Raw genomic sequence first — 24,667 nt, forward strand, 5'->3', positions numbered from 1 at the left:
TCAAAAATGATGACGTCAAATTTTCAAACTCAATTTTTGGCAATTCTAGAACTCGTAGAGCAAAACAAAGACCACCATTAGACTCCCCGTGACGAGCTGCATCGAATCGATACCCATTTTATGCAAAAATATCAACTTTAAAATTTGACCTAATTTGACCTGACCTTGACCTGACCTTCACCAAAACGTGACCTAGGCTGGCCCCAAAGGCTGCCTAATCCACATAATCGCATTTGTCATGTAAAATGGACCATAAAACATGTATCACACGACACATTCATATTGTGACCCCCGGTGACCTGACCTCGCTGTGACCTGACCTGGTATCAGTGACCTCAGATAGCAAAGTATGTGTTTGACGAACAATGCACCATCGATGGTTTTCAATAAATTACCAATTTATTCGCTTTCACAGCACATTTCTTGAATTGCCTGTGAACGGTGAAATTCTGACCTTTGACCTGACCTGTGACGTCATCGGTTTGACCTAGGTCAATGAAATTTGGTCACAAGGTAGTTCCCGGGTGGGGCTATCGAACGCCGTTTGAATTTTGAAAATCGGCCGGTAACTTTCCGAGATCTTAGGGGGGGGGCCGAAACGGCCCCCCCCCCTACGGGTGGTAGGGTCCGCCGGTAGCCCTACGGGGCGCGGGTTAAGAACATGGCGCAATATGACCTCTCTCCCCTACTGCGTTTTGTGATGAAATTCCGCTACGCTAGCGAAGGGATTCTCATTCATTTGGTATGAATGTCGAGTTGTGCGGTGTCATGGCCGAAATTACGAATCAATCGCGACAATCCTTGCCTATCACTACTTCCTTCCAATGCCGGGTAGCATTTCACACGCCAATGTGGTTGTCTCAGCTGTTTTATTTATTATTTCGATAACACACAGTCAGCCTCGTGTGCATATTTACATCGATTCGTTCCTATTGTTTCTAAATATTACGAAAATATTCGCACGCTTTGTATCACCTTGTCATGGTCTGCAACGAATTACGGGAAATATTCGAAGTAAGGACTGCGAGCCCGTTCCACTGAATTCTGATCGTCGTCCTGTGAATGAAGCTATTGGCGTCCCACACTGCAAACAAACGTCATCCTACATAGCTCCTGAACACTTTTCGCCTCCCACGCGCTGCACATTGTCCCGACATGGACTAATCCGAGTCCGGGAGAACTAGGTCGATCGCGTCCGTTCAGGTCTGACTGGATCAAACCACGTCAGACTGAGGAGACTGACCGGACCGGACTGGGTTTACGAGCTCAGCGCAGGCCTGACTGGCCGAAATTAATAATGTCACGGCTATTTACACAAGGTTTGTGCCTTGGCCAGAAAATACCACTTGTTACATACCGACCGCGCATGATTATTATCTGGCACGCAGACGTTATGTTATGGAGATCGCGGTGACTATATGATGGAGATCACCGCCGCCTCGGCCGATCAATAGCACCAATCCACCCACTGACCGGCCCACACACAGGCTGGTCAGTGGCGCTTTTCTCCTCCCGGCGAGAGCCCGCGCCGTTTGTCATCAGGCCTGGCACTTGGGCCGCGCTATGCTCTTACGTTCTCGATAAACACTCGCTCCCCGGATGACGTCGTCGCGAAAGGCACCAGATGCAGGATTGTCCCACTTCTCGTTTCCAAAGCCAGCACCTGACGACAATCGAAACATGCAAGATTGCATTTTTGTAGTAGGTAGCTAAGCAACAAACACTAAAAGATGACAGGATCTCATGAGTTCAAATTAACGCATTGAATTACAAAAATGGCATTTTGCACTCCGTTTACATTGCACACGCATTTATAACAATGACTTGCGATGGGTATAGGTTCGTCCCCAATGACTCCTCCTTACCTCATCATCTCCGACCGGCATCTGCTGGGTCCTTCTGACGCGCGGCATCACCTTCATCGTTCCCGTGTCAGTGAAGAACTGGGCGTCGATTCGGGCCAGCTGAACCAGCAGCAGGCACAGGATCAGTACTGGAACGGAACCAGACCGAACATCAGCAGACAGTGGATCAGCACGTTGGAACGAAGGCCGACCGAATTTCAGTCACTCGGAACACCCGCAGACATAAGACTAACGTTCGAACGAAAGCCCACCAAAAAGAGCATGAACATGGATCAGCATTGGAAGAGAAACAGACCGAAAACTGGCAGGCATAGGGCCAACACTGAAACGGAAACAGACTGAAAACTAGTAGGCATGTGACTGAACGGAAACATACAGAAATGAAGCAGACCCACAATAAGCGGCGTCGCGGGCACGGGCTTCATTCAGGTAATTGGACTTTGGATAAAGAGCAGATCGATGAGCATGAGGTGGTGACTTACACAAAATGATAATGAAGCATTGCCGTTAAGTGGTATTGCTCTCTAAATCCACTTAATTTACTCATGTTAACGAGAGCGAATTCATGTTTGTCGCTGGTAGGCGTGACAATGCTAGATATAAATAATCCTCTCAATCAATCGCCCTAAGCGGATTAGTCAACAAAGCACATTTACCGATATTTAACCCGCGCCCCACGGGAGAGGGCTATTCATAGCCCCCCTCCCGTTTTTCTGCAATAACCTTTAAACCGCTTGACATATTGCCGCCAAACTTTCAGTACCTTCGGCTGCATCAATTTGACACCTTGTGTCAAAATTTGAACTTCGTATCTATCATAGGTCATCCGGAAATGACGTCAGAGTGACGTCATGTTCGGCCGATTTCGACGCAAAACATTGAACCACGGGAATCACTCCCAAGAGCTCAGTTTTTTAGCTAGATCCGATTTATTTGCATAAGAGGACTCAAAATAGACTGCGCTATCAAACTGCTATCTCAAATTTTCAAAATTTTTCAACATTTTGAAAATTATATATATATTAAAATTCAAAAATTGTAGTTTTATTTTTTTCAAAAAAAAATTTACATAAAAAAACGGAATAAATATGATAGAAAACATGTTTATAACTTACTCTAGCAAGTTTTAGCTAGGTATCCTCAAAAATGGCCAAGCTATACGCATCATAGCAAAAATTTCACAGTTTCAAATTTTCAAATCAATCTTTATATACGAATTTGATGTCGTACACCAGTATAAATAGCACCATCGTGTTCCTGAGCTCAAACTGCATCCGTGATCCGATAGACATGTTTTTTGTTGAAAAAATTCAACTTCAAAATTTGACCTTTTTTTACCTGAAATTGGGACCTGACCTGAACTATATTCAGATGAAAATGGCCTCAAAAGACACAGGCGACACCGAATTCGAAATCTATGGCCCAAATGGAACATAAAACATGTGTCACGTGACCGACTTATGACATAAGATTTCCGTGAACTATGATGACCTGACCCTGACCTGAAAATCAAAGTACAGGTTTGGTACCCTCAGGGTATCTAAAGCATCTGTTCACGAGTGTGTAAACCAAAAATCAGCCTGATCTGACTTATAAGACGGCAGCCAGAGCCCAAAATATGAACAAGCCAAACATCGATAATTTTTACTTTGACCTGACCTGTGACGTCATCGGTGACCTCGAGGTCCATAGAATTAGGTTTCGCTCGACAGTTTTTCCGGGGCTATCAGACGCCGTTTGAATTTTGACAACCAGCCCAGTAGTTTCGGAGTCAGCTATAGGGTAAGGTGCCTAATTAGCGACCCTTTCCGATTTGCGACCTACCTCCCTACAGAAAAACTGGCAAGAGAAAACGGGGTAAAAACATCGTCAAAAGGTCAGCCAAACTTTGGTTATCAAATTAAATTACTTTCCGGTCGTCGATGTTTCTTGTGGGACGTTTCAGGTGAGTTTAAATAAAAATGACTAGTTTCTTATCCAAAATGTGTGTGTTTGGGCCCTCTCTGATGAAAAGCGATGCACATTAGGATGATGCACCCTTTTTATTCTGAATCGACATTCCTTTTTCAATGGATTGCCATTTTCCCATAGTGAATCGCTCAACTGTGCACAGCATGGCGGTTAAAAATGTGTCGCATCTCATATTTGCTATTTGCGCCTGACATGGTCGCAAACAGCTCAAGAAGGGAAAGAAAGGGGAAAAGAGAGAAATGAAAATGAGGTGTTGCTGAAGCTTGCAATGTGTGGCAGGGGATGCCAAATGTCGTCACCGACTGCGGGGGTGCCGAATTCAGCGCGGACCTCGAATATCCTACGAGATAGACCGCAAAATTTGGGTTTCCGCCTTCTTTTCGCCTTCGGTGCATTACGTGATCAGTTTTTACTTACGCAAATGTGTTGGATAAACGTCCCTGTTCGAGTGATTGAGTGCTTTGCGTAGTAGGTTACCTTTTTGAGATCATATTTTATCTTTTCAGGCGTCGCATTTTTTGCCATTTTTAATATGGGGAAACCCATAGACTTATTAGCGACCCTCCCCGGTCGCTAATCGGGAAGAGTTCCCTATTAGTGTTTTTTGCAATGGTTTGCCAAAATGCTCACTACAAATAAGTTAGTGAATATTGGGGCAGAAAATGACTATATTTTAATAGAAAAATGAACGATCTCTCCGAAAATCAAGCCAGTAATACAGTGGCACCCACAGAGCGTGAGCAATGACGGTTCAAATTAAGGGGGTCGCTAATTAGGCACCTTACCCTACTATAGCTCAGCCAGTGGCGTAGACAGGGGGGGCCATGGGGGCCATGGCCCCCCCTTTCCGCCCAGCCGCCCAAATGGCGCCCCAACAAGATATCTTGGCTCGCTCCGCGTCGCTTTGGCCATAAAAAGATTCGGGAGAAAATTTGGGATCGAATGGTGTTTTTCCGGTGACGATCGGACGTCTAGAAGCTTCGATATTGGCGAAAAACTTGCTGAACTTGCAAAAGTACTTGGTACTTGCTTGGTACTTGCCAAAGTACTCGGTACTTGCTAAAGTACTTGGTACTTGCTTGGTATTTGCATAAGTACTCGGTATTTGCCAAAGTACTTGGTACTTGCTTGGTATTTCCATAAGTACTTGGTACTTGCTTGGTACTTGTAAAAGTACTTGGTACTTGCTTGGTACTTGCGAAAGTACTTGGTACTTGCACTCGCCCCCCCCCGTTCCCCCGACTCTACTCCCACACCTACCCCCTCGGGATAATTCCGGGTTCGTCGGGTAGGAAAACTTGCCACTCTACTCCCCCCCCCCACAGAGCCATTTGGTATCGATCGGTGTTGATCCCGTGTCAATCGGTCGTCAATAAGCCGAGATATGCACGGCGAATTATTTCAATCGGCGTCGATCAGAATCTTCAGAACGGAGGGACCCACACTCATTTCTGGCCGTATCTCACTTTTCCGAGATGTACGTCAAACTACCTATTTGAAACTACATATTCTACAGCCGAATCTTCAAACTGGGGGTACCTCAGACCGTGGGAACGACTCGGCTCAGCACTGCCGCACGCGCATTCAGCGGCGGCTTGTCGATTTTTCGAGTGTCGGCTGCCGATCTCCCGAGAGCCGGCCACCTGTCAGCCGCCGCTCGGCTCTGTGTTAAGCATATGGGGACGGCGAATTTCTCCCGGAGGGAAGCACCTCGCTCACAAAAGCACGTGAATCAGCCGCATTCCTGGTCATCGTCTAATGCTGAAGAGATATGTGTGCACGCAGATATCTCGCAAGCCCTAACAGGAAAAGCTCGCTGCGAAAACTGAGCGTTTCAAAAAACCCGCAATCCTACTCAAATGGTATATTATACAAGATATCTTGGCTCGCTCCGCGTCGCGTTGGCCATAAAATGATTAAGGAGAAAATTTGGGATCGAATGGTGTTTTTTCCGGTGACAATCGGACGTCTAGAAGCTTCGATATCGGCGAAAAACTTGCTGAACTTTCAAAAGTACTTGGTACTTGCTTGGTACTTGCCAAAGTACTCGGTACTTGCCAAAGTACTTGGTACTTGCTTGGTATTTGCATAAGTACTCGGTATTTGCTAAAGTACTTGGTACTTGCTTGGTACTTGTAAAAGTACTTGGTACTTGCTTGGTACTTGCGAAAGTACTTGGTACTTGCACTCGCCCCCCCCCCGTTCCCCCGACTCTACTCGCACCCCTACCCCCTCGGGATAATTCCGGGTTCGTCGGGTAGGAAAACTTGCCACTCTATCCCCCCCCCCCCCAGAGCCATTTGGTATCGATCGGTGTTTGTCCCGTGTCAATCGGTCGTCAATAAGCCGAGATATGCATGCACGGCGAATTATTTCAATCGGCGCCGATCAGAATCTTCAGGACGGAGGAACCCACACTCATTCCTGGCCGTATCTCACTTTTCCGAGATCTACGTCAAACTACGTATTTAAAACTACATATTCTACAGCCGAATCTTCCAACTGGGGGTACCTCACTCACAATCGCACGTGAATTCAGCCGCATTCCATGTCACGCGCAATGCTGAAGAGATATGTGTGCACGCAGATATCTCGCAAGCCCTAAGAGAAAAAGCTCGCTGCAAAAACTGAGCAATTCAAAAAACCCGAAATCCTAGTCAAATAGATAATTAAACAAGATATCTTGGCTCGCTCCGCGTCGCGTTGGCCATAAAAAGATGTAGGAGAAAATTTGGGATCGAATGGTGTTTTTCCGGTGACGATCGGACGTCTAGAAGCTTCGATATTGGGGAAAAACTTGGTGAACTTGCAAAAGTACTTGGTACTTGCTTGGTACTTGCCAAAGTACTCGGTACTTGCCAAAGTACTTGGTACTTGCTTGGTATTTGCATAAGTACTCGGTATTTGCCAAAGTACTTGGTACTTGCTTGGTATTTGCAAAAGTACTTGGTACTTGCTTGGTACTTGTAAAAGTACTTGGTACTTGCGAAAGTACTTGGTACTTGCTTGGTACTTGTACTCGCCCCCCCCCCTTGTTCCCCCGACTCTACTCCCACCCCTACCTCCTCGGGATAATTCCGGGTTCGTCGGGTAGGAAAACTTGCCACTCTATCCCCCCCCCCCCCAGAGCCATTTGGTATCGATCGGTGTTTGTCCCGTGTCAATCGGTCGTCAATAAGCCGAGATACGCACCGCGAATTATTTCAATCGGCGCCGATCAGAATCTTCAGGACGGAGGTACCCACACTCATTCCTGGCCGTATCTCACTTTTCCGAGATTTACGTCAAACTACGTATTTAAAACTACATATTCTACAGCCGAATCTTCCAACTGGGGGTACCTCACTCACAATCGCACGTGAATTCAGCCGCATTCCATGTCACGCGCAATGCTGAAGAGATATGTGTGCACGCAGATATCTCGCAAGCCCTAAGAGAAAAAGCTCGCTGCAAAAACTCAGCGCTTCAAAAAACCCGAAATCCTAGTCAAATAGTATACTATACAAGATATCTTGGCTCGCTCCGCGTCGCTTTGGCCATAAAAAGATTCGGGAGAAAATTTGGGATCGAATGGTGTTTTTCCGGTGACGACCGGACGTCTAGAAGCTTCGATATTGGCGAAAAACTTGCTGAACTTGCAAAAGTACTTGGTACTTGCTTGGTACTTGCCAAAGTACTCGGTACTTGCCAAAGTACTTGGTACTTGCTTGGTATTTGCATAAGTACTCGGTATTTGCCAAAGTACTTGGTACTTGCTTGGTATTTCCATAAGTACTTGGTACTTGCTTGGTACTTGTAAAAGTACTTGGTACTTGCTTGGTACTTGCGAAAGTACTTGGTACTTGCACTCGCCCCCCCCGTTCCCCCGACTCTACTCCCACACCTACCCCCTCGGGATAATTCCGGGTTCGTCGGGTAGGAAAACTTGCCACTCTACTCCCCCCCCCCCCCACAGAGCCATTTGGTATCGATCGGTGTTGATCCCGTGTCAATCGGTCGTCAATAAGCCGAGATATGCACGGCGAATTATTTCAATCGGCGTCGATCAGAATCTTCAGAACGGAGGGACCCACACTCATTTCTGGCCGTATCTCACTTTTCCGAGATGTACGTCAAACTACGTATTTAAAACTACATATTCTACAGCCGAATCTTCAAACTGGGGGTACCTCAGACCGTGGGAACGACTCGGCTCAGCACTGCCGCACGCGCATTCAGCGGCGGCTTGTCGATTTTTCGAGTGTCGGCTGCCGATCTCCCGAGAGCCGGCCACCTGTCAGCCGCCGCTCGGCTCTATGTTAAGCATATGGGGACGGCGAATTTCTCCCGGAGGGAAGCACCTCGCTCACAAAAGCACGTGAATTCAGCCGCATTCCATGTCTGTTGCAATGCTGAAGAGATATGTGTTTCCGCGGGTATCTCGCAAGCCCTAAGAGAAAAAGCTCGCTGCAAAAACTGAGCGTTTCAAATAACGCCAAATCCTAGTCAAATAGTATACTATACAAGATATCTTGGCTCGCTCCGCGTCGCTTTGGCCATAAAAAGATTCGGGAGAAAAATTGGGATCGAATGGTGTTTTCCCGGTGACGATCGGACGTCTAGAAGCTTCGATATTGGCGAAAAACTTGCTGAACTTGCAAAAGTACTTGGTACATGCTTGGTACTTGCCAAAGTACTCGGTACTTGCCAAAGTACTTGGTACTTGCTTGGTATTTGCATAAGTACTCGGTATTTGCCAAAGTACTTGGTACTTGCTTGGTATTTCCATAAGTACTTGGTACTTGCTTGGTACTTGTAAAAGTACTTGGTACTTGCTTGGTACTTGCGAAAGTACTTGGTACTTGCACTCGCCCCCCTCCCCCGTTCCCCCGACTCTACTCCCACACCTACCCCGTCGGGATAATTCCGGGTTCGTCGGGTAGGAAAACTTGCCACTCTACTCCCCCCCTCCCCACAGAGCCATTTGGTATCGATCGGTGTTTATCCCGTGTCAATCGGTCGTCAATAAGCCGAGATATGCACGGCGAATTATTTCAATCGGCGTCGATCAGAATCTTCAGAACGAAGGGACCCACACTCATTTCTGGCCGTATCTCACTTTTCCGAGATGTACGTCAAACTACGTATTTAAAACTACATATTCTACAGCCGAATCTTCAAACTGGGGGTACCTCAGACCGTGGGAACGACTCGGCTCAGCACTGCCGCACGCGCATTCAGCGGCGGCTTGTCGATTTTTCGAGTGTCGGCTGCCGATCTCCCGAGAGCCGGCCACCTGTCAGCCGCCGCTCGGCTCTGTGTTAAGCATATGGGGACGGCGAATTTCTCCCGGAGGGAAGCACCTCGCTCACAAAAGCACGTGAATTCAGCCGCATTCCATGTCACGCGCAATGCTGAAGAGATATGTGTGCACGCAGCTATCTCGCAGGCCCTAAGAGAAAAAGCTCGCTGCAAAAACTGAGCGTTTCAAAAAACCCGAAATCCTAGTCAAATAGTATACTATACAAGATATCTTGGCTCGCTCCGCGTCGCTTTGGCAATCAAAGTATGAGGGAGAAAATTTGGGATCGATGGGTGTTTTTCCGGTGACGATCGGACGTCTAGAAGCTTCGATATTGGCGAAAAACTTGCTGAACTTGCAAAAGTACTTGGTACTTGCTTGGTACTTGCCAAAGTACTCGGTACTTGCCAAAGTACTTGGTACTTGCTTGGTATTTGCATAAGTACTCGGTATTTGCCAAAGTACTTGGTACTTGCTTGGTATTTCCATAAGTACTTGGTACTTGCTTGGTACTTGTAAAAGTACTTGGTACTTGCTTGGTACTTGCGAAAGTACTTGGTACTTGCACTCGCCCCCCCCGTTCCCCCGACTCTACTCCCACACCTACCCCCTCGGGATAATTCCGGGTTCGTCGGGTAGGAAAACTTGCCACTCTACTCCCCCCCCCCCCCCCACAGAGCCATTTGGTATCGATCGGTGTTTATCCCGTGTCAATCGGTCGTCAATAAGCCGAGATATGCACGACGAATTATTTCAATCGGCGTCGATCAGAATCTTCAGAACGGAGGGACCCACACTCATTTCTGGCCGTATCTCACTTTTCCGAGATGTACGTCAAACTACGTATTTAAAACTACATATTCTACAGCCGAATCTTCAAACTGGGGGTACCTCAGACCGTGGGAACGACTCGGCTCAGCACTGCCGCACGCGCATTCAGCGGCGGGTTGTCGATTTTTCGAGTGTCGGCTGCCGATCTCCCGAGAGCCGGCCACCTGTCAGCCGCCGCTCGGCTCTGTGTTAAGCATATGGTGACGGCGAATTTCTCCGGAATGGAGGGACCGCCATCGAGTTTGTCACGTGAATTCAGCCGCATTCCATGTCACGCGCAATGCTGAAGAGATATGTGTGCACGCAGCTATCTCGCAAGCCCTAAGAGAAAAAGCTCGCTGCAAAAACTGAGCATTTCAAAAAACCCGAAATCCTACTCAAATAGTATACTATACAAGATATCTTGGCTCGCTCCGCGTCGCTTTGGCCATAAAAAGATTCGGGAGAAAATTTGGGATCGAATGGTGTTTTTCCGGTGACGATCGGACGTCTAGAAGCTTCGATATTGGCGAAAAACTTGCTGAACTTGCAAAAGTACTTAGTACTTGCCAAAGTACTCGGTACTTGCCAAAGTACTTGGTACTTGCATAAGTACTCGGTATCTGCCAAAGTACTTGGTACTTGCTTGGTATTTGCATAAGTACTTGGTACTTGCTTGGTACTTGTAAAAGTACTTGGTACTTGCTTGGTACTTGCGAAAGTACTTGGTACTTGCACTCACCCCCCCCGTTCCCCCGACTCTACTCCAACCCCTACCCCCTCGGGATAATTCCGGGTTCGTCGGGTAGGAAAACTTGCCACTCTATCCCCCCCCCCCCCGAGCCATTTGGTATCGATCGGTGTTTGTCTCGTGTCAATCGGTCGTCAATAAGCCGAGATATGCACGGCGAATTATTTGAATCGGCGCCGATCAGAATCTTCAGGACGGAAGTACCCACACTCATTCCTGGCCGTATCTCACTTTTCCGAGATCTACGTCAAACTACGTATTTAAAACTACATATTCTACAGCCGAATCTTCCAACTGGGGGTACCTCACTCACAATCGCACGTGAATTCAGCCGCATTCCATGTCACGCGCAATGCTGAAGAGATATGTGTGCACGCAGATATCTCGTAAGCCCTAAGAGAAAAAGCTCGCTGCAAAAACTGAGCGTTTCAAAAAACCCGAAATCCTACTCAAATGGATATTTAAATTAGCGCCGACTAGGCTGATGCCGTTTTACAGAGAGAACATGAATTAAAAAGTGATGTGCAGGCAGGGATCGAACTCAATATCTCTTTGGGGGTGCCTGGACACCTAAATAATCTCCAGGGCACCCCCAAATACGACCTTAGCCCCCAAATGTTGAAGGGCGCCCCTCCGGAAACCAGAATATTCCGAACCCCCAGGGTCGATGGCGCCCCTGACGAGCCGCTGGCACCCACCTAAACGGAACAGTCGCCCCATTAAAGCTTGATGGCGCCCCTCTAGAGCACCCGGCGCCCCTCTGAAGTTCACAGCTGCCCCAATCGACCCACCCAAGATCGATCCCTGAAACCACTGGCGCCCCTCTAAAGCACCCGCATTCTTCTCAAGATCACAGTCGCCCTATCCGAGATCAATAGCGCCCTCAAGAGCCACTAGCGCCCCACCCCCTTGAGACTGAAGTCGTCCCGCTTGAGACTTAAGTCGCCCCATTGGCCATTCAAGCCCAATGACGCCCCTCCAGAGCGTCCGGCCCGCTTCTGAAGATCACGCCCATCTAAACGAAGGTTACAGCTGCCCCATCTTAAGATCGATGGCAGCCCTCTGAAACCAATGGCGCCCTTCTAGACTACCCGGCACCCCTCTGAAAATCACATTCGCCCCATCCGAGACAACGCCCCTGGAGACTACAGTCGGCCCACCCAAGCTCACGCCCCTCCAGAGCCTCCCTGCGGCGCCCTGCTGAAGGCAACAGTGGCCCCATCCATGCCCAATGGCGCCCTTCAACGCCGTTCTAAAGATCACAGTCGCCCCATCAATCCTAGGTCGCTGGCGCCCCTCAAGAGCCACTGGCGCCCACCTGAACCGGGGCTTCAGTCGGCCCATCCTTAATCAATGGCGCCCCTCTGAAACCACTGATACTCCTCTGAAAATCCCAGTCGGACCATCCGAGATCAATGGCGCCCCTCCAGAGCGTCCGACGCCCTACTGAAGGCAGCAGTGACCCCATCCAAGCATTGCACCCCTCTAGAGCACCCGGTGCCCTTCTGAAGATCACATTCGCCCTATCCGAGGTCGTTGACGCCCTCCAGTAGTCACTGACGCGAAACTGCATGGGATACTTCGGTCGCCCCCCCCCCCCCCGAAACCACTGACACTAGGCAATTATTTGACAATGGGGCTTTCTCATCGACACCAAGGGCCCTTTTCAAGATGCAGCAGCTAGGCGGCGCCGAGCTGGGCTTGGATGTGCCAAGCGTTCCTTATTAGGCATCCTTGTAAGTGCCACCCTCGTTGCGATACCGCCCCTCAATGCGACGCTGCCCCTTCACCGTACAATGCCATCCCTCAATGCAAGTGGCGCCCCTCAGCGCTGTGCCGCCCATTATTGCCATGCCGACAGCGCCTAGCAGTGCGGTGCCGCCCCCAGCGTAAGCGCTTTTTTTATTGAACCTGCTGGGAGTGTTTGAACACCCACTTCTAACTCAGCTTGTGGGCCATGTCGAGACACGCAGTAGGCGGCGTTCGAAAGAGTGTCAAAAACTATTACAAAACTACTTAGATCATTTTAAGGTTAGGTCGAACTGGTCGAAGGTCTGGTCAGGTCACCAGCGACAGCCGAAAATCAAATTTCGCCGATGTTGACATTTTTCGACAAAGCGGCGCATAAGTCAGGATTCAGAAAGAAATTGAACTACAGCGCCGCAGCAAAGCGCATATTCGATAGCTCTTTTTTATGCTCTCTCTTATTGATTATCACTCAGATTTGACCTAAGGTAAACGTTTTAGCCTCAAAATATGCGTTTTCGCGGAGGACGTTTATCTGTAATACTTTTGGCTCAGACCTGCACGAGATTAGTTCAACCAGCATCGTGTTCCATTTTTCGAGACAGACGAGTCAAATGAACTAGAATTTGACATTAAAAGGGCATTTGAGAATTTGACCTAAGGTAAAGGTCATAACCTAACCGGTAAAGGTCATATTGCATATTAGTCGATCCATATTTTCGAGAAGGAAAATAATTATATAGGGTGTTTCATTGCTCTACCATATCTCTATCAAAAGTTATTGTCCAAAATCTACTGGAGACCTTTCATGACCTGAGATGACCTCAGTAACATAAAAGTGGTCACATCACGAGTGACATTTACCGATTAAATGTGTCATATTTACCTGCATCCCGATGGTTGATGTTGTTTTCGTTCAGAAGAAGAGCATTTCAATTGTCTCCCATTAATCCGCGCCGTGCTGGAGGGGGGGGGCGGGGTTACGCCCCCTTAGGTTTTTTTCTTGCGAACATCTAAAAAACGGCGTCGCGCAGCGCCTGTGCTGTCTTTGGTACACCTGTTCATACATCTTTTCTACACAGCTTGTTAAATTTCAGATGAGGGTCGTTCAAGGTCAGGTCACTAGGGCACGTCAAGTGACCTTACCTCAAAAAAGTTAAAAGACCCGCTATAGCTACACCGACTGAACGATCACTTTTGAAACTTTTAGAGATTGATAAGACTAACAATATGCATAAAATGTTCATCTCGGACTTTTTATTTCTGTGACCAAAGGTCAGGTCAATTTTGGGACCTCAAGTCAGTGGGAGAAAAATGAAATGCGCCTCTTTTTGGACGAATGTCGTTTAAAACCCCCTTAAACATCGGTTCATAGGTAAACATAGCACACTGAATCGTAAAAATGCACATGTGTCCTTTTATTCGCCCTTGAGGTCATCTCAGGTCATAAACGGTCACCTATTTTATCACCATAAACGTTTTTTTTTTGGCTTCAACTTTTGATAGAGACGTGCTAGAGCGGTGAAAACACGTCAGATGTGGTCAGCTCGACGATACGGATCGACTGATCTGCAGAATGACCCTTTCTGGTCAGGTCATGACCTTGACCTGCGGTCAAATTTTTTAAAATAACCTTTCAAGGTCAACGTATAGTTCATTCGACGCGTCTCGACGAGAGGAACAAGAGGCAGGCCAAATAAATATCGTCACTGTCTTGAACCAAATGTTATTGCAGACAAACGCTTTTCATAAAAACTGTTATTTTTGGAATTTTTGCCCTCTGGAGGCTAAACCATTGACCTGAGATCAAATCCGAGAGCAATATTCAGAAAAGCCTGTAAAAGGGCTATCGAATGCGCTTTTCCGCGGCGCTGTATGTACAGCTCTATTGGTTCCCGAGTTAGCCGTTGGCAGTTTCCAAAATTGTTGAAATGGACTAAATTTTACCTTTGATGATCTCTGGTGACCTGACCTTTCACCTGACCTAAAATTGAAACGAAGTCTTTCCATCATTATTTTTGAAGCTCTTTCGATTTCCTCTTACCGCGTGTCGCTACGTGGCCCAGGAGCCGAGTTAGAGGGGGGGGGGCGTGAAAACACCCCCCCCCCAGCACGACACGGAAAGCACAGGCCACCAGCACGGCGCGGGTTAACTTATAGGTAATCGGTAACTTATAGGTACTTATAGAGAGGTCGCAAAATTGACCTGGCCCTCAATGAAGATATTTGGTCTGGGGATTACGCAAGGCGAATGTTCGGTGAGATCAGCAGGTTTCTATGGCACTTATTCAAAGTCGACCATGCACACTCACATCATCAAAAGTCGTCTTCTATACTACGCCGGCCGAAGACATTCTTAACCTTCGTGCCACTATGTGGGACAGTTTTACGCCTCACCCATCTGGCACTCATGCAGTCATGAGTGTCTGAGATTCTAAGCACGGCCACCCCGGTCGACCAGAGGCTGCAGTCCACAGGTCACTTTGGTTCAGTGAGTGAACCTGTATGCTTTTTTTGCAAAGAATAAAGATTGTGCCTATCGATCAACGCATATTTTACCGTTTCGAATTCGAATGGGTGTGTATTTTGAGAATAACATGTCCGTAGCCTGAGCTCGTTTCCTATATCGTGCTAAATATGCATAAAGATAAAGGCTTTTGATAAAAAACACTGGGCTGCAAATTGCATTAATTGGATTTTATGAAAAATCAGTGAAATCTGGTTCTGATACTCGTGCCGGTTCCGTAGTAACACTTAGTACCTAAATCATGCATGAATATATATGACGTTACATTTTAGACTGACCCCCTGTCACTAGCTCACTATGGCGCCCCTCTCAAGGGAAAAAGTCGCCCCCTCGAGCACCATGGCCCCCCCTTTCGCTGATTTCTGGCTACGCCACTGAGCTCAGCTATACTATAAATAGCCCCTCCCCGTTGGACGCTTTACAAAGCATGTACCCCAGTCTGGCGTTGATTAACGTTTGCTATGTTTCTGATGCTTATAAGGTTTGCAGTTGTGACACTTGTTGATATTTGCTATGCTTTATGAAGAGTTTCATTGTGTCTTACATTGGTCTCGTAAAAAGTTATTTTATTTGAATGAGTTGAAATGGCTAGACTTCAGGAAGCGAATTGTTATCAAAAACATATTTTGGTACTCAATATCCACGTAATAAATAATCAATCTCCACTCTTTACGTGCACGGTGAGGGTCGCCTCGGAGCTTTTTCTCGATTCATTTTCATTCGTGTCTTTCAACCTTTTTTGTACTTAACATTTCTATTTTACAGGTTTATTACTCGTATGTGAATAACTTGACCATTTCAATTCAACTAAGAAAAACAAGGTGATTGGAAAATCACAGAGCGACTTTGATCGCTAGGAGATGTCGGGACAATGTGTTCAGCAAAACGTTTGCTTATATGTTTGCTGTTGTTCAAAGAAACTTGGTCCCTGCTTGTTGACAAAGACAGCTCTGCGACAAAGAACTAGTTGCAAAATGTCAGCGGGGAGTCGAGGGGGCGTCGGCGACGCCCCCATACAAAACTCGCCCGGATGTCTCCTGTCCCGGAACGTATCTCTCCAGTCACCGAGGATACATTTATCGGAGTGATTTGACGGAGTTCATAATCACAAATAATATCAAGTTTCTAAAACATTTGATCATTTGACATCCTTCATATACAGCAAAGCACGCCCTCCCAAACGTATACAAGCTACAGAGGCCAGGTTATAGGTAGGCATTGTTGTGGTTTTAGCACCTCCGGTTTCTGCATTTTTCGACGCCGTGCTTCTGCCGGCCGGCACAGCGTAGTTCCGGCTGAACAAGAGCGATTGTCTTGTTTGTTTCCGAATGCTGCCTAAATGCAGCCGAGAGTGCCTACCTGCCAGAGATTATCAAACTACCGCCAAACGGGGCGCGCCAATGTGATCGAACGCTCTCAATAATTCAATGAAAAGTAATTGTTTCATACCAGAGATTTATGGCATTTTTGGATCAGCTGGCAAAAAATAGGCCGCTTTACGATTATAATCGTTGAAAACCTATGATTTCTCAGACTATACCTCCTTACAATAAAAAATACTCGTCGATTGAAACGCATCAACAAACTGTGTTCCATGTGAGCAGATGCAGCTGCATGTGTGCTAAACTGTTACATTAACCCGCAGTTGATTAGAGAGGGACTCTACAGAACCCCTACAAAGGAAACTTTCGTAGCTGCCGTCATTGTTTGGTTGATTTTGATGTGAAGCAATGCGTTCTCAAGAGCCTATTATTGCTGGAGTTCTAGCACTGATATTTTTGCGTTGGATGATCACACAAGGGCCACCAAAGTTATGTTTGAATTGCCAATTTATTTGACAATTCTGAGATGTGCATGTGTGAAATCTTAACCCTCGCCGGCACAGGCCATTTCGCGTCCTTCGACGGCACAAGGGTATAAGGGGTTGGTACGTTGTACGACCATTTTCCAGGGTTGCTACGACCCCCTCGCGTTTGGCCCCTGATCTAGCTAGAGCTTTGCGGAAAAGACGAGCGTGTTGCGCGTGACGAGGGGAAGCCGATGCTACCCAAGTTGAACCCTCGCCGGACCCATTGGTTTTCTACATACGCGCCGGCCGGGGGGGGGGGTACGACCCCCCCTCGCCGTCCGTTTCGCCCCTGGTGGAGCTAGCGCGTCTCGGAAAAAACGAGCGTGTGCGCCGTTACGAGACGCAGAGATTGGTACCCGATTTTAAGGTCATAGGTCAAAAAGTGACCTCTGAGGTTAGGTCAAGTGCCCCAAGGTACGGTTCAGTTTTTGGTGAATAACTTCGCAAAAACGGCCGCAGAGCGCCGATTTTGGCAGCATCGTGCTCGCCTCCATCAGGCGCGTCTAATGATATACTTTTTGTTTGGGTCAGGTCAACTTAGGGTGTTGACCTCAGGTCACGGTCAGGTCAGCGCCCCCAGGTCACGAAGCTGGACGAAAGAGGTCATGTCGCATATCATTCGATTCGGCAGGTCCTCCTGAGTACATGGGTAGCTTTCCCGACTCGCTAGCTCAATTGGATCTGGAGTTATTGACGAAAAACTGACCTTGATGACGTCATAAATGACGTCACGCAAGGTCAACATTGCAAAAGGGACGCATCTAACCTTGCAAGGAGTGCGTCAAATCACGATTCTGTGTGCTTGAGATAGTTGGAGATCGTTCCTGGTGCCAGAATAGCAGTTTTCATTTTTCCCCATTGACTTATAACCCTCGCCGGCACAGGCCATTTTGCGTCCTTCGACGGCACAAGGGGGGGGGGTTGGAACGACCCCCCTCGCGTTTGGCCCCTGATCGAGCTAGAGCTTCGCGGAAAAAACGAGCGTGTTGCCCGTCACGAGACGAAGCCGATGATACCCAATTTTAAGGTCCTAGGTCATCGGATGACCTTCCAGGTCAGGTCAATGACCCGAAAACCGGGAAAATCGGGACCTGTTAGAAAGTCGTAAATTGTGGCTGCTATGTGGTTTTCCGGGGTGCTGATCACGAATATCGTGTTAGTTTTGATCAGAGATGATGTCTTTAAGCATTTAGACCAGGTCGGGTCAGGTCAGGTCAGGTCAACCGGTAGGGGTTGTGACGGGTATTCGTAATACGTGTCAACCGCCTCTGACAGCTTCGTAACATGTTACGAAGGCACCAAAACTACTTCGTAAATGTTCAAATGGTTGCCAAATTCGAATTCAGCTCCAAAAACTATCCTAGAAACTGATGTAAAACTCGAAAAGTGAACCGAGGTCACCCGAGGTCACCAAAGGTCAATGACCTGACCTGACCTTCAGGTGACCTTGACACCCACCCTAATGTATGGGAGCGACATCAAATCACATGTTTGAGCGTTTGAAACCACAAAAAGCTTGCAAACGCGCGGCTAATGTTAGCCGACATACGCCGAATCGCGATTCCGGCCAAACATGGTCTCGGAAAAGAGGTCACAGGTCGAAGGTCATTGGGGTCAGGGTCATGAAATTTTCAGGGTAGGTGTAAAATTGATCAATGCGAGGGTACTGAAAGTTTCGTCGCGATCGGCCGCTTTTTACGCGAGTGATTTGCGAAAAACCTTAGGGGGGGGTTGCATCGAAACCCCCCCCCCCCCTGTGCCGGCGAGGGATAATGGTGAGGTCACGAAAATGGCCTGACCTCATATGACCTTTAAGAAAAATCCGAGATATACAAGTTGTGAGACTTGTAATGGATACTAGATCCTGCAAGCTTCATTTCCCTGTGAAAACTCCTCTGGCAGTGAGGGCGTTGCGAAGTTGTGACATCTGAAGACCGTGCAGAGGTTCACTTATGACGTCATAGGTCAGGGACCTGACCTGATCCGAAAATGCGGTTGGTTTCCAAAGATCCGACTTGAATTAAAGGTCAGGTATGCCAAGTTACAGCTCTCTATCGCCAGCGTGTTCGGCGCTATCACGAAAAAAACCCTGCCCCCCTCCTCAGTCGGCGAGGGTTAAGGTCCTAGGTCATCGGTTGCCCTTCCAGGTCAGATCAATTGCCCAAAAGTCGGGAAAATCGGGACCTGTTAGAATGTCGTAAAGTGTGGTTTCTAGAGAGGTTTTTCAGGGTGCTGATCACGAATATCATGTTAGTTTTTATCACAGATGATGTCTTTATGCATTTATGTCAGGTCGGGTCAGGTCAGGTCAGGTCAACCAGTAGCGGTTTTGCTGGGTATTCGTAGTAGGTGTCAACCGCCTCTGACAGGTTCGTAGCATGTTTCGAAGGCACCAAATCTACTTTGTAAATGTTCAAATGGTTTCTAAATTTGAATTCAGCTCCAAAAACTAGCCTAGAAACGTATAAAACTCGAAAAAGTGAGCCCAGGTCATTAAAGGTCAATGACCTGACCTGACATTCAGATGACCTTGACATCCACCCGAATGCATGGGAGCAACGTCAAATCACATTTGAACGCTTGAAGCCACGAAAAGACTGCAAACGCGCGGCTAATGCGAGCCGACACACGCCGAATCGCGATTCTGGCCAAACATGCTCCCGAAAATTAGGTTACAGGTCAAAGGTCATTTGGGTCAGGGTCATGAAATTTTCAGGGTGGGTGTAAAATGGATCAACGTGAGAGTACTATAAAAGTTTCGTCGCGATCGGATGCCTTTTACGCGAGTTATTGGCGAAAAACCTCAGGGGGTTGTATCTACCCCCTGTGCCGGCTAGGGAGTACCTGTATATTTCTAAAATACTTACTATATAAGTTTGTTTTCGAAAAAACTGCTCTTATGTAACAGATTCAAATACATACTCAAGACAGCTTAACCCGCGCCCCGTAGGGCTACCGGCAGACCCTACCACCCGTAGGGGGGGGGGCCGTTTCGGCCCCCCCCCCTAAGATCTCGGAAAGTTACCGGCCGATTTTCAAAATTCAAACGGCGTTCGATAGCCCCACCCGGGAACTACCTTGTGACCAAATTTCATTGACCTAGGTCAAACCGATGACGTCACAGGTCAGGTCAAAGGTCAGATTTTCACCGTTCACAGGCATTTCAAGAAATGTGTTGTGAAATCGAGTTAATTGGTAATTTATTGAAAACCATCGATGGTACATTGTTCGTCAAACACATACTTTGCTATCTGAGGTCACTGATACCAGGTCAGGTCACAGCGAGGTCAGGTCAACGGGGTCACAATATGAAAGTGTCGTGTGATACATGTTTTATGGTTCATTTTACATGACAAATGCGATTATGTGGGTTAGGCAGCCTTTGGGGCCAGCCTAGGTCACGTTTTGGTGAAGGTCAGGTCAAGGTCAGGTCAAATAAGGTCAAATTTCAAAGTTGATATTTTTGCATAAAATGGGTATCTATTCGATGCAGCTCGTCACGGGGAGTCTAATGGTGGTCTTTGTTTTGCTCTACGAGGTCTAGAACTGCCAAAAATTGAGTTTGAAAATTTGACGTCATCAATTTTGAACAGTTTTTTTCGCTATAACTTGGCCAAAAAACGAGGTATCGATCTGAAATTCGGTATGTAGATAGAAAACGGTAGGTACTATCACATATATTCCGGTTTTTTGAAACTCAAAAAACTTTTTGGATTTTTTGGCTAATATATCCAAAAAAATGTTTTTTTGATTTTTGGGGTTCAAAACTCAAAAATTTCAAAAATCCGAGATAGCAGTTTTGTAGCCCTGTCAATTCTACATCTTTTATGTCTCGATCATTTTTCTGTATCTTCAAAGCTGTAGGCCTGACAGGTCTTCTCGCGAAGGTCTTTATTCGGTCGAAAATGACAGAACATGACGTCATTCTGACGTCATTTGTGGCCAACCTATCATAGCCTCTGGAAAATTTTTTGGTCACAATGTGTAAAATTGATTCCCGGAGGGGTCCTGAAAGTTTGGTGGCGATATCTGAAGCGGTTTAGGAGATATCGATCGAAAAGGACAGGGGGGGCCGTTTCGGCCCCCCCTACGGGGCGCGGGTTAAGCCCGATCATGCCAAAAATGTAAATTATGGGCTTTTATGTTTTACCGTTGTTAACTATTTGATCATTATCAACATTTCAAATGCAATTTTTAGTACGTTTTAACCCTCGCCCATGTAGGGGGGGGGGTGCACCCCCCCCCCCCCTGAGGTTTTTCTTAGCTACACGCCGAACCGTTTCAGATAGCCTGCTCAATTTTTCAGTACCCTTTGGGGCATCCTTTGCGCAACTTTTGGTAAAAAATTTTTTGTCAAGGTCATGTCAGGTCACGGAGTTATGACGTCATAAAGGGAACAACCTCCGTCCAGATTTACGCTAAATTGGAGATTGCTTCACATTGGTATAAATGCCGACTGACCTGACACACTAATGGATTGTTTTAGAATCACAACTGGCTGATTTGACATTGGCACAATGTCCGTTGACATTTTGAAGGTTACTAAAGGTCAAGGTCAGGTCAGTGACCTCGGTTGACCTGTAATGACTTCTTGCACTTGTATGCCTTTTCGGGGTATTTTGATGCCCTGAATTCGAATTTGCTATCCATTTCAGGCATCGTCAGTTGTTTCTTGTAGTTCATTTTGGGTCAGGGTCAGGTCAGTGACGTCACACGCCTGACGTGACCCAATGCACAAATGGCCTTGCAGACTTTGTATGCCTTTTCGCGGTATTTTGATGCCCTGAATTCGAATTTGCTATCCATTTCAGGCATCGTCGGTTGTTTCTTGTAGTTCATTTTGGGTCAGGGTCAGGTCAGTGACGTCACACGCCTGACGTGACCCAATGCACAAATGACCTTGCAGACTTCCGATGCTCCCAACGCATCATTTTTAGAGTTATGACATCGAAATATACACCAAACGATAGAGAATGGATCACGGATCACGATAGTGAAGGTTTCGAGTCGATATCTTTTACCGTTTTGCCACAATCGGCGCGGAAATCTGAAAAAGTTAGATTTTTCCGAAAATTTGACCTTTGACCGGTCATAAGTAGGTCAAATGTTGACCTAGGACCAAAAATATACCACCAATCGCGAGATCTCGTTGAGAGCAATCCGTTGGTATTTTCCGCTAAGCTCTACGACGCTCCGTTTTCAAACGCCAGGGGGGGTCGCACCAACCCCCCCCCCTGCATGGGCGAAGGTGGCAAAACACCGTTTACGGGCGAGGGTTAAGCATCGTACACCAAAAACATTAGCATCACCGTATTCCTGAACTCATCCTGCAGTTGACAGACATGTTTTCGGTTAAAAAAAAATACTTAAAATTTGACCTTTTTACCTAACCGTGACCTGAGGTTCAGTATAAGCAGCTGAAAATGGCTTCGAATGGCACAGACTGCATTGTTTTCGAATGATACATGGGAAAAAATACAATACCTACATGTCGTATGACTTGTGATGCTTAAAATACAATTACATTTTGTGACCTAGCGTGACCTAGATTTAATCTCAAACATGAAAAACAGGCTGCTCGATAACCACAGAGTACTTTCAGCATGATTTTATGAGCGTGTAAACAAAAATGAGCCCATGTGACTTGTTTAGTGTCGGTCAGAGCCCGCAGATTTAACAAACTGAACAATGAACATGTTAGAATATTGATAATATTTACTTTTGTCTGAACTGTGATGTCATCGTTGACCTTGAGGTAAACAAAATTAGGTTTTTCTCGACAGTTCTCGGACCATCAAAATCAAATGCCGTTTGAATTTTCGGGAGATAGGAGGTGGCTCTGAGGAGTCACCCCTCCAGTCACTCGTGTTGTGAGATATTTATCAGTCGTGCGCGGGTCAAAAAGGAACGTGGCGTGTGTTACATCACTGTGACCGTCTGTCCCACGCCGTCCGCAGACCTCACTGTTTTCGTAGGGCTGATCCAGCGTAACATATGCGCCCTGCTAACGGTGGCTGGCCACTCTTATAACTCAGACTTATCCGGGCCATTTCTATTTACCGGCGTACTGAAAATGCACCAATGAAATACTGCATGTCTTTGTCCGCAACGCCCGACATGAAGGCCATTTTAGCTTAATTATTATTTAGGGGTAATCCGAACCAAGATTACTTTACTACAGTCGTCCGAACTAGCAGAGACTGACGACTGCCGTTAACGAAGTTCAAGCTGTAACTTTGGTGATGTGCCGACCATTTTAGCGCTTTGGCGTACGGGGTGTCATGCTGGCTACTGCGAATCCCTCTGCCAAATTCGAAGTTACCGTAGTTATGCCTTTCAGAACAAATTATTATTATATCAATGGAGATCAAAAGAAAAATAGCAATTTGGAGCAGCATAGTGCGCAAAAAGCTTGATTTCTCGACATATAGCCCTCAAGGTGCGTTCTTGTTTGAAGGCTGCGTCCCGATGGGCCTTACAGCGAATACATAACACTCAAGTAACATGCTTATTGCTTAGGTCATTTTTGACAAAGTTGCTGGATTCAAATGCCTATATGTGTTCAATCACCAAGATTTAATGCAACCTGCATTGCAATGCAATGACTGATAAAGCACGCAAGTTAACCGCAAACCACAGACGACCGCGTGCACATGCAGCTGGCAGCGAGTTCTATGCAGCATTTCTTGTAAAGCACGCCTTCGCCACACCAAGCCGAGACATACTGCCAAGAAAGTAGCTGCCCGGCACTTCGCCAGTTACTTGGTAATGGAGTTTGTGAAAAATGTGGTTGCTGGCCCGTGTCTCTCTGATATGACTTATTTATTTTCGGACCACGTCTAGAACAATTGTAGAACGTTCAATACTAGGTATGTACAGCGTTTAGCAGTAGTGACAGTCACATCAAGGAGCTAGGAAGGGACATCAAAACACATAGAAGCGCTAGCCTTGTGTCTATGGATTGATGCATTTTTTATATTTAGTGTTTTGGCACGTGCATTTATAGATGCATGAGTTTGGAACAGGCTTCCGGAAACGGCAAGGGAGCGCAGAACTAATACATGTCAAGGATAACTACAATATCATGTTCGCACAGCTGTAATGACGTCTCTCCATCGGGATGAGCATGTCTCTGAGTTTCGATGCTGCCTGCCAGAGGAACACATTCCAGAGTTTGGAGGACGTCTCTCTAACGGAAGTTCAGCTCTCCTGTGAGCCCGCCTCTGGCCACTTACCGCGGTGGAGGAGCGACATGTCCGGTCTGTCGGGGCGGCCGCGCGGAGCTGTCGTCGCCGGCGGCGTCGGGACTCGGTCTGCTGTCGTCGCCGGCGGCGTCGGGAGTCGGTCTGCCGGCCGCCGACGCCGGCACCGACTCCTGTACGGCGGCGTCGACCTCGACCCGAGTGGGTACGGGCGGCCGGGTGCGGGCCGCCGGTGACTGACACCGCTCCTCTCCTCACTCCCCCGCCCACAGCGGCGCGCGACAGAGCCGTCACTTTGGAGCGCCGCCGGCCCCGCCCGGACCGTCGCCATGGGTCGTCAGAGCAGACACACCGACCGAACTTCCTGGTTCAGCTGGAAAACACGGCCCGACCGGCGCGGTGGCGGTCCCACATCCGACACCGGTGGATGATTTGCTGCAGAGATTCTGTACACAGATGTCACTGCTGTTAATTTGAATCTAGGTGATGTAAATTCATAATTACCTGTTCCGTGATACCTGATACCGTCCGTTAGGATCTTCGCAACAAAAATGGTCAAGGTAGGTAGTTAGTATCGGAAGGAAACGATGCCTATAGAAGACAACAACTGATGTTCAACAACTGCCGTGATATTCTGAAACTTCCATGCTGTTCGTTGCTGGAGA

General features: G+C 47.3%; 1 protein-coding gene across 1 annotated transcript; it reads right to left on the reverse strand.

The window, feature by feature from the left end:
* Positions 1–852: 852 nt before the first annotated feature.
* LOC122392595 lies at positions 853–24,346 on the reverse strand. The gene is made up of 3 exons (XM_043387645.1): positions 24,036–24,346; positions 1,866–1,993; positions 853–1,663 (listed from the first exon to the last, which is right to left on the reverse strand). Exons 1-3 carry the CDS (start codon positions 24,331–24,333, stop codon positions 1,562–1,564), a joined length of 528 nt encoding a protein of 175 aa, XP_043243580.1. The 5' UTR covers positions 24,334–24,346; the 3' UTR covers positions 853–1,561.
* Positions 24,347–24,667: the final 321 nt, after the last annotated feature.

Source organism: Amphibalanus amphitrite, unplaced genomic scaffold, assembly GCF_019059575.1.
Source record: "Amphibalanus amphitrite isolate SeventyFive unplaced genomic scaffold, NRLGWU_Aamphi_draft 000493F_arrow, whole genome shotgun sequence".
NCBI lineage: Eukaryota > Metazoa > Arthropoda > Thecostraca > Balanomorpha > Balanidae > Amphibalanus > Amphibalanus amphitrite.